This window comes from Nuphar pumila, chromosome 11 (genome assembly GCF_984573655.1).
Source record: "Nuphar pumila chromosome 11, dmNupPumi1.hap1.1, whole genome shotgun sequence".
Classification (NCBI taxonomy): Eukaryota; Viridiplantae; Streptophyta; class Magnoliopsida; order Nymphaeales; family Nymphaeaceae; genus Nuphar; species Nuphar pumila.
Window position 1 is genome coordinate 36,597,386 of NC_143259.1, and position 10,965 is coordinate 36,608,350.

The 10,965-nt window shown below is 38.8% G+C and overlaps 1 protein-coding gene and 1 long non-coding RNA gene across 3 annotated transcripts; both read right to left on the minus strand.

Moving 5' to 3' along the window:
- Positions 1-3,438: 3,438 nt before the first annotated feature.
- On the minus strand, positions 3,439-9,068 carry LOC149822263 (CAAX amino terminal protease family protein). 2 transcript variants are annotated; one of them, XM_089980632.1, is made up of 5 exons: positions 8,799-9,068; positions 6,386-6,553; positions 5,329-5,544; positions 4,363-4,630; positions 3,439-3,803 (listed from the first exon to the last, which is right to left on the minus strand). In XM_089980632.1, exons 1-5 carry the CDS (start codon positions 9,015-9,017, stop codon positions 3,697-3,699), a joined length of 978 nt encoding a protein of 325 aa, XP_089836758.1. In that variant the 5' UTR covers positions 9,018-9,068; the 3' UTR covers positions 3,439-3,696. The 2 variants fall into 2 exon arrangements, with proteins under 2 accessions (XP_089836758.1, XP_089836759.1); XM_089980633.1 differs by lacking the exon at positions 5,329-5,544.
- LOC149822264 (uncharacterized) lies at positions 6,756-7,798 on the minus strand. Its single transcript, XR_016425907.1, has 2 exons — positions 7,325-7,798; positions 6,756-7,057 (listed from the first exon to the last, which is right to left on the minus strand). It is a non-coding gene; the product is annotated as an uncharacterized LOC149822264 (long non-coding RNA).
- Positions 9,069-10,965: the final 1,897 nt, after the last annotated feature.

Sequence of the window (10,965 nt, forward strand, 5' to 3'; positions counted from 1 at the left end):
CCATGTCCTAACTAAGCTGCAAGTGAGAATTCACTGAATCTGATTGAAATAGAGATCCAATAAAACAAAATAAAGAAAGATTGGATTTGGATCATAAAAGCAGCAGATATGGGTTTGTGAAGCATTGATATATGGATCCAAAAAGAATCATGAACCCTAATGTTGAGGTCAGTTGATAAACCACATATTATCGTGTTTCATGCACTATGGCAACGTAAGGCATCTAGGTTTTAAATTGAATTGGAGGCCTAGGAATATGTCAGTGCTTTTAAGGAATAAAAGAAAATCTCTCGTTACAACAAAATTAAGTGGGTGGTTTATTGATATGGTATGAGACCATCCCAATCAGTTCAGTAGCTAAAAAAGAATATCTGGCCTGCAATTTCATCCCGTATACAAGTCCACACCAATGCTATGGGTATGTGGATCAAATTAAGATGGATCCAATATAAAAGTAGCTCCCAAGAATCCAGCCTACATACAAAACAAATGGTCGAGGCTGCTCACCTGATTCAGCTCACACATCTCCGATATGGTGTTATTTTATAGAACTCTAGATAAGAAAAGGAACATGCGTGAGTCAAAAGAGTATATTCAGAGCACAAATCAGGGCACTTATGGAAAGTTCATCTGCAAAAAAAAACCTAAATCCATGGCATCTTGGTCTCTTTGGCATGGAAAAACGTCTAGGAGGGAGGCTAGCTACTCAATAACATGAGGGTTGCATATATAGGTACCTGCTAGTACAGGCCAGCTCCAGCTCGGTTCAAAGCTCGTCAGTGCTTTAAATGAGCCGAGCTTGAACATAGTTCTAAGACTCGGACGAGCAAACATGCCGAGTTTCATCAGCCTACCGAGCTCGATAAAGCTCGGTAGTTTCGATAAGGATCAGATGCAAGTATATATATAATATATTTGGAATTTTATTCAACAAGTTATTGTTAGTGTAATGGGTAGGCTGTTGCCTTTTTCTGTTCGGTGTCAATGGCTAAAATATATACTTTGGCTTAGTGGCGGGTCACTTGGGAATCTTGAGAGTGGTTGGTGTTTGAAACCCACTGTCAGCAATATTTTTAAAAAATAATCTTTTTTGGAATGCTTTGAAGCTAGGCTCGGCTCAAGCTTGGAACCAAGCCGAATCCTGACAAAGTCATTCAAGTTCGGCTCCAACGAGCTTGGACAGAAATATTTTGCAACGAGCCAAGTTTGAACAGCCCAGGCTCGGGTCGTGTGCATCCCTAGTTAGCACTACAACAACTCAGCTAACATAAACAATGAGCAAGTATAGCCTCAGCATGGACGTCATCAAAGCTCCATTTTTTTTCTTTCAAAGATTTAGTTGGATTATTTGGACTGAATTAAGGGAGCAGTTGGAACGGTGTTGCTTAAATATCAGCCACTATGTATATAAACAAGGCCCAGCTCTATGCAATCCTTTCAGATATCATGAGCTTGTGACCAATGAGGTCTTTCACACAGCTCAAGAGACTGCTAGCTTGCTATGGATATATATCACACCACCCAAAGCAGTTATGTTCAGCCAAGGTCCATGCTTCATCTTAGCTGCAATTGCAATCACATGTAGGGATTGTATAAAAGGGGAAGTCTTCACTTTACTTGAAAACAGGGAAGTTCCCTAGCTCAACTCAGGCAGACTATCTCATTTTAGAAACTTTTTACCTAAAACAATTCCATTACCCACATCTCTAAGAGATTTCTGTGTCCGTAAAAGTTAGGAAAGCTTTTCCTAAACCAAACCCTATGTCTCTTCCAAAGTCTTCTACGTTAAAGCCAGCTTTTCTTGCCACCTTTTAATTCCTTCAAATTAGGAAGTCCTTTTTCAAACCCAAGTTCACTAAAAGAAATCTGACCTTTACTGACTAAATTAGCGGGATCTTTGATCCATTTTCTATAATAAGTTTTGGTGGAAAACTTGTGTTTTTAGTTTTTTTAAAACTCAGGATTCATAGAATGGTGATCACGATGGGACCAGTCACCTGATATGAAAATCAAAGTTTCCAGGATAGCGTTGCAAGGTTGGTACATGTTAGGATATTTTTGGATCCAAATCCGCATTTTCTGTTGTAGGCACAAGGGCCTCTAAAGGCCGTTGTAGAAGGTGGCATGCGATGAAGCTTTGTGTGTAGGAACTGTGGACACACATTATGCTGAATATATACTGCTCATGTGTATATACCCAAACACTGCATTGGTTGATTCTTGCAAGGGTATTGTGCTATAGGAAGGAGTGTCGAGATCTATGATCACTCACCTTCATTCGTATTTGTATCATTCGAACACACGCAGCTGCAATTCAAAACTCATCCAAGAGATTTTTTCTCACAATTTTTACTGCAAGTGTTATAAGGACCAACACATGTCAGTGTTGGCTCCTACTGCATCACAATCTTTCGTACATCGCAAGAATCTTGCGACAAGTGCTTCCAACTTCAAATGCATCTTTAAATTTGGCCCACAACTTATGTGCATTCGATCCACAATTGTGGTTAGGTCTGTACACAGTTTTAATAGTACATCAATCATCGTATCCGATGTTACAACGTGCTTTGGTGATACCCTGCTCTGATACCACTTATTAATGCCTCTACCTACAACCTCAAGATTTATGCCATGGCACATCTCAATAGTTTGAGAGGTACAATAAAAATATGATCAAACAACTAAATAAAGTAAGTCAAAATTGGGCTCAATACATTAGTTGTGAAGGGATTCTGGTCTAGATATGAAAGAAAATAGTTAAGGCTTATAGAGGGACCTAGGGACGTATGTTGGGGTCTAATATAGGTGCTAAGGGTAATAGAGGTCAGGCTAGGTTGTTAGGGAGGTTGGTGATGTCAAATAAATGAAACTACACGTTCTGTCGAATCAGCAGGGTGTTGTTTTGATATTTTGGGTCCCAGACGTAGGTAAGGTCTTATCTATGGCTGAGATCAGTTTCAGGAATTTTGTAACAAGTCTAGAGAGGTTATAAAGGGGTCTACACGTTCAAGTGTGGTCAAGGTATATGCAATATATTAGAAAAGGCAAAACAACCCGCAAAATAGAACTGCACTGGTCTTTTAGATGCAATCTTAGTTTAGACAGCTTATGCGACTTTAAGGAAGGTTAGAGACTAGTCTTAAGGTATGATAGTGGTCTAAAAAGTGTATAAATATTTGGGACAATGCTGAGAGAATGACTAATCAATATAACTACGACTAATAGCATCCACAAGTAAAGAGGCACTCCGCTACCAAACAAGAGTATAAGAAGGGCTTTGAGCCCTTGAAAGAGATGAAAGACCACCATAATGAGGCTTGATTTCATGTGAATAGCAGAAAAGAGAGGGGGAAATGTGGAGGAGAGATATAAGAGAGAGAAAAGAAGAAAAGAAGAAAAAGGCGTCTACAGAGAGAAAGAGAGGTTTTGAGAAAACTTCAATATTATTCCATTGTATTAAATAGGAGGTCTAAGATAGAGTCTTTACTTAATCACATAAGTCATAAAGAGTCCTATTGTGAAATAAAAACTAAACTAGAGAGAGGATTATAGAGTCCTATCATGACTCCTACTCTAACTAAAAGTCTTAACTATAAAATCAATATAAGAAGACTTGATTAGACTTTTCCTAATCACCTTTCTGGAATGTAGAAAAATCCTCTACTCAGGTGAAGACGAACACCCTTGAATTCTTAATTAATGCTCTCTTATGTGGGCCCCACTGGCTGGCTCTCTTTGCTTCTGGCATGAACAAGTGTCCTTTTCTTTTTTTTCTTCTAGTATAGATGTGTCCATTGACTTATCTGCATGTAAAGAAGATACCTTAGCTGCCACATCACCTTTATTAGTCCCACCTAAGCCTGGACGACCCTTATTGCCCGTAGGAGAAGGCATTTATATCCTAGAGCTCGAATCCACACCATCTTCTGAAATTCGAGTCATAATACTATTTAGTGAATTTTACTAGCAATTCTCATAATTTTTTTTCATCAATAGAAAGATTTTTTATATAGAAATTTTGTTTTGTAGTTTAGTTGGTTTTGTAAATTTACATTGTGTGTATTATTTTTCATTGGTTTGCACATGGACAGGAAGCCCTTGCTTCCCAACATCATTTGAAATAGGATGGGTTTCATCATACATTCAATCCTAGCCATCCAGCAGAACCATTTAGCCATTGATTGGATGGTTAGGATTGAATGTATGATAGAACCCATCCTATTTCAAATGAAGGGATCAGTGTTCCAATTTCATAGCTCAAGCTTCTCTTCTTTGGACCATTTAATTTTCAAGAGAGAATAGTGGCTAAGAGCACCGCAGCATTGTAAATAGAGTGAATAGTCAAGGGTGCAACCAAGTTACCAGACCAACAGTAAGAACACCCAATGACACAACCAATGATGAAGAGTTGTAGAGCTCCATCACCATTAAAATGTGCTGCAGTGAATAACAATGAACTGATGGCAACTGCTTGCGGCCATTTCATGGTTGACACAAGCGACGTCAAAAGGAATCCCCTATACACCAATTCTTCCAAGAGAGGAGCAATGAAGCAATAGAGAATGATGCAGCACAATTGGGACACTGAGCCACTCAACAAGACCTCCTTCAAGGTTGGATTGCTTATCTCCTGCAAGTAAAGATTACCAGGCCACGTAAACTGAAACTGGAAAACATATCAAAATCCTAAAGTCCTCTCCAGACAATGAGGAATGATTCAAGTCAGTAAGAGACTTATATAATCTAGAGTCTAACAATTCAACTGAGAAAGCCTCACATTAACATTGACTCAGAGCCACCAACCTCCAAACAAGATATATACAACCAGCCTCTAGACTCTACCAAAATAGGGCTGAGAATAAACTTTCTTCGAACTTGAGGAAACTAACAGCCCAACTTGGGCAATTCGTTAATAAACAGAAACCCACAAACAAACTCAAACACATTGTGTAACCAACACACACCAATAATATTGCAAAAACTTAATGAAAATTTTAAACAGAAATTGTCAGAAAATGCAGTTGATATTTGAATTTATCTTAACAAATTTATAAGACATGAAACCTACAATAAAATTGTGACAGGTCTAACTTGTTACATTTTTCAATATCTTATTATGTTATGAAAGTTAATGAGATTTCGAATATCTTTTATAATTCCCGTAAGTTTAATTAATTTTGACATTTTTTTTATTTTTAAATGCACCGAGTTTTTTTTAATTTTCTATGGTTTTCAACAAAAACAACATTTTCAGGCTATATAAAGGTTGTCCTCACCAAGTAAACAAGATTCATGACGCTAGAGAGAGAGAGAGAGAGAGAGTTAAACCTTGGAACCCACAAGATGATCTGCAACCAATGACGTCAAAATGGCTGAGGAAATCAGGAATCCCACACCAATGACTGATGCTCTTAGAGAGTTCCTTTCTTTTGAAAGATTGGGATGGAAGAGGCTGCTAAACTTGAAGCGAGGGTTTGCAGTATGTTTTAGAAGTGCAAGAGTAGCAACCAGCTCCAGAGAGAGCGCAAAGAGGAGGCATACTGTCTGCATTCCATGCATGAGAGATCAGAAATTTACCCCAAGTGTCATAGGGTTGGACAGCTGGTCAGGTTCAGGTTAAAGTTCCATGGGCTGAACTGAGAGGGCCTGACCTAATCCTCTAATAGTCACAAAAGTAGCAAAAAGTCTCACCAACATTTTATCACAGGATATTCACAAGTTTTGAAAAATCTTGATGATATATGTACTGAATTTCTCCAAATCATGCCTGGTTCTAATATATATCACGATCTTGCCGTGATTTCATAATGAATCTTTAGTGCTTTTTAATTTCATTATTTTGACTAAATAAACTGAATCTTTTTTATATACATTTTCCAAAAAAAAGACTAAAATCTCAGGAGTTTTTTCTTGTTGAGAGAAATATCCGAGAATGAGATTTGCCACAATGCATGCTGTTAGATGGATTGACCCTCCTGTCAGGCAATGTTGTTAAAATCGGTTTCTTAAAAAAAATGAAAAAAAGAAAACGAATCGAATTGATCTTGAATCGGCCCTTTTTACAATCAAATGATACGCACGTGTTATTAAAAAATAAAAAATGCTTACAAAAATGTTAAACCCTTTTAAAAAAAATTAAAAAATGACCCCGTTTCCGTTTCCCAACACGTTTCTCTAGCTGGCAATCTTGGGTTATATATATATATATATATATATATATATATATATATATATATATATATATATATATATATATATATATATAATACAGATAAAGACCCTCGAATAGAAAAACATGCCAGATCTGGTTCGATCCAAATGTGTTATTCAAGTGAAAGTTTTTTAAGGTGCGAGCTTTAAAGTAAAGGGGCACCATGGGACTCGCCTTTGTTTGTGGATCAAGATCATGCTGATGCAGCAGACGAGCAGCGAGGGAGAGCCCTCCAAAGCTGAGAGGGATGTGCAGAGCTAGCAGATAGACGGCCATGTTGCTCCATATGCTCCCACTGCCACCATCCCACGGGGCATCATCAGAGGACAGGCACGAGAAGCTCTGCTTTGCAAAATCACCACAATAAATTACTCAATGCAACAGCCGCACCAAAAGAGAGAGAAGCAAATAGCACAACCTGTTGGCATATGTGTGAACCATGGCACACATGAGTTAGCATACACATCGCCCAAATGTTTTTTTATAAAAAATTACTGTTTTGAAAATTAAACACGCATGTCTTTCAAAATAAAATTCATTACCATTATTTTTGGAATCCTATGCATATAGGGGTTAACGTTTCAGCCAGGATAGACTATTTAAGACAGCAGAGAGAAGTAATAACCATCCCTATTTTTACAGAAAGAAAAGAGTTTGCCTCAATTGTCATAATCTTTGCTGATCCAAGGTCCAGCGACGCTCTAAATTACCTACAAAATTGCTCTTGTCTAAACTGCATATTGGCATATTGGTATCAGAGCATGGGTATTAGATCAACTCTCTGCAAGCATCGTCCAACAACCACCGGTCCAAAAGATCATCCGCTTCGCGTGCTTGGCACCAATTCTACATACACAGAAATTATTGGATTAGCGATTACAAGCAGTCTCCCTTTTTTTTTTTGCCGTGTTACCGAATCGTCCCCCTGGGAATCTGGCGGGTGTTAGCCGGATTAGGAGTCGGACATGAAGATTCTATACCCACTTCTCTCCCTTCGTTTTGAACCCGGTCAGTCCTCACCAGATTCAACAGTAGGGTCGTGAGACCCCGCTGGATTAACAAAATAATAATAATAATAATAATTAAGTTTAAGAGGAGAGGTGTTCTCCCGACCTATCAGACGGCCTATTTCTTCGGTTTAAAGACCCCTTCCCTCGTTGGACGCCCTCATAGAGATCCCCGACGTGGTTTTTTTTTGTCGGATCGATCTGCTATAGACCCTCTATGAGCCCCTGTAGCCCTCTCTGGTTGGATCTTGCACCGATACACCCTTGATCGACCAATAGACGATTGAGACACGCCCCTATTCTCCACCCATCCCCAACTTTTGATGCCCCGAAAGCCACTCTTGTCGGCGCTCTCCTTCGTCGAATCTGCTGCCCCGACTACCGTCTTTTCCCAGTGCACCTCCGTCGTCAGCTTTGCCGCCCAGACTGGCCCCCTTTCCGGCGTACCATTGTCGCCAGCCTTGTTGTCTCCCCCGCCCGCCGCGGCTGTCCTCCCTCTTCCGGTGAACCTCCATCACCGGAGGTTGAGGAAGGGGAAAGTCGAGACGAGAGCCCCTCTCATTTCTTCTTTTCTCTCTCCTTTCTAGTTTATTCTTTTCTCTCTTTAAAAAACACGAGAACCAAAAAAAAGAAAGATAAAATCTTAACACCCACCGCCCGTCAAATCCATTAAAAATTAAGAGACAGCGTACTTATTTCTTATTATTTACTTTTTAGTGGTTCAAATTCTAGTTACTTTACTTTCCGGTGCTTCAGATAAAGATTATTTGCATTCTGGTGAGACATTCGTCTGAATTTTCAATAAGGTGGTTGTGAATTTTTTCGAATTCATTCTTTATTATTGATATTGCATAATTAAGTTTTATATTATGTTAGGATTAAAAGTTGCAAAAAAGTGCTATTTATTTGTCTTGTGATTGACAATTAGAACATCAAAACTAGTTTTAAAAGTTGCTATTTATTTGTCTTGATATTCATTAAATAGTGCTTCTTTACATTTTTTTGTTGCATAAAAGTGAATAATTAACTTTTTCTTTATTATTTTTTGTTGATATTAATTAATCGATGCGTTACACAAGCCCAGGATTTCTGAATCCCGACCTGTTTGGCTTGGACGGCTTTACAGTCGAAGAAGTCGGGGAATTCCTTGGAATCCGCTTGAAATCCAAATGGCATACATCGAATCAATCCATTTTGGCACAAGTTCCTTAGACGTTTAATATCGAAACATACTGATTTTTTTTTAGATTTTATCATTAAAAATTGGATATTATTGCACACTAACACAATTTTTAAATAATTATATTAGTAAATAACATTTATTGCTTTCCATGATTTGCAGTTAAAAACTCGGTAAATAAAGATTGAAATTGGACAAAACAAGTTCACGGCCGCAAAATAAAGATTGAAATTCTGCATACTAAATCAAGCCCAAACACCAGACATATATGAGCTGGCAGGAACTTCCTATTCCCAAAACCGAATTCCAGGCAATCCAAACACACTCCCATAAGAAAGCAAGAACGCACGAGAACAAGAAACAAAAAGCCCTAATCCTGCGGAGACAGGCGATGGTGTACCTGGACCTGGACGGCGGCGTCGACGTCTCCGTCCCTTGGCGTGCAAGAGCGTCTGCAGTAGGAGGGCCGGGGGGGTCCCGAGAAGGAGGCGGAGAGAACGGAGGGAATCGAAATGCAAGGCCAAAGCGAGGATTTGGGGGGAAGCCCTCCTAGTGAAGACGGAGGAGGGACGGACAGCTTTGTCCTGGCGAACCTTGCAGCCCTGAGAATCAGAGACATGCCCAGCCAAGAAAGAGAGAGAGAGAGAGAGAGAGAGAGAGTTTGTGGGGTTCTTGCTTGCCCCCGATGGATAGAAGCGCATATACGCAAGCAGGCAGGCAGGCTTACTTTGTAAAGGCTTGGTGTAAATTATTTTGACAGCAACTGTTTGGAAGAATGACGTTGACCAAAGAGTCCATAACATTTGCGAACAGAAAGGAAAAGTTCCGCTACTGGACAACCTTTTACCGTTAATTTCAAATATAAATATCAAATAAGAACGAACTTTTGTTGAAAACAGTCAAACAAGCGCCTGCATTTTAATGTTGTCTTTTAACTCAAGGCAAATCACAAGCCTAATTACAATCTAAGCAGGTTATATGCCCCCCGGACGCACAGTGCATCCAGGGTTCCAATCAGCACTATGTATATAAGCTTGTGGGGCTCGTATCTCATGTGTGTCCGGTGCAGTTGCAAAGACTTAAAGTACCCTTTCCTGTCATTCCTGTCAAAAATGACAGCTCGAGAAAAAGACAAAAATATCATCCATCTAGAAAAGTGAAACGACGGTTTGAGATCCTCCATCTAGAAAAGTGAAATGTCGGTTCGAGAATGATGTTAACTCTTCAAAGTTCAAACATTCTGTTTTTGCCCTAAGCAGTAAACTTTTGCACCATCTACTGTAACAGGAGCTCCCTTTGATGACACATTTTTTGCCATTGTATGCTGCCCCCAAACCCTCCTTTGTCGTCGCCTGCTTCCACCGGAGCACCCCTTGTCATCATATGTTGTCGCCGGAGCACCCTTTGTCATCGTCTGCTACTGCTGGAACAATCTTTGCCTTCTTCTGTTGTCGTCTGCTTCCCCCGAAGCATCATTTGTTGTCGTCTACACAGTGGCAGCATCGTTGCCACCATCGGCTGCATTTACTTTCTGGGTGTTTCTCATCCACTGTTGAATTACCAAAACTCGTATCATTTTGGTGAGTTTCGTGTAAGGTTTTGTTATGCAAACAAATTGATTTATAAATTTAAATGTTAAATCTTACAACTGGTTTTACTATTCATGCTAAATAACACATATTTTCATACTGAAACAAATTGATTTGTACCTATCCACCTTCTGGGCGTCGAAAAACAGTTAGCATGATTTGTTCTTATGAAGTTGCAACGATTTATACGTTTGAAGCAGTAATGATTTAATGAAATTATCATGATTTATACTTAAGTTTGATAAATCGTACAACAATGTTTATGTATGTTACAACGATATGTACTTATAAAAGTTGTGATTTCTACAACAATTTGTAAGTTTGAAGCAACAACGATTTATACATTTAAAACAGTAGCGGTGTGTATTTATGAAGTTACCTCAATTTGTACTTAAGTTTGCTAAATCTTACAACGATGTTTACTTATGAAGCCAAATATTACGATGATTTGTAATGTTGGTGATTGTTTAATGAATGTGATAATTTATAATATTATATACTTGGAGAGGCAGTTGTAACATATAATGATGCGGTTAAATTTATGTGTTATGTAGGTTAGCAATATCTAAAGCTCGTCAAACAAGAAACCCCTTGTCGTTCAATTTTATGAGAGTTAATGAAATGATCCGTCAGTCCCATCTATATGAGTGTTATAAAAGATACCAAAATATAATGAAGATTGAGAATGATAAAGAAAGAGACAAAGTGTTAGATTGTATTATGTGGAGCAATATCCATTAGATATTGAGGCTAAAGATCAAAGGAAGCATGAGAAATAACTAAAGATGAAGAAGAAGGATGACGAAGAAATGAAAAAGCAAAGGAAGGAGGAAGAGAATGAAAAGCAAAGGCAAATGAAGAAGGAGGAGGAGAGGGAGAGGGAAAGGCAAAGAAAGAAGGAGGAGGAGGAGAGGAAAAGGCAACGAAAGAAGAAGGAGGAGAAGAAAGAAAGGCAAAGAAAAAATAAAGAGGAGGAAG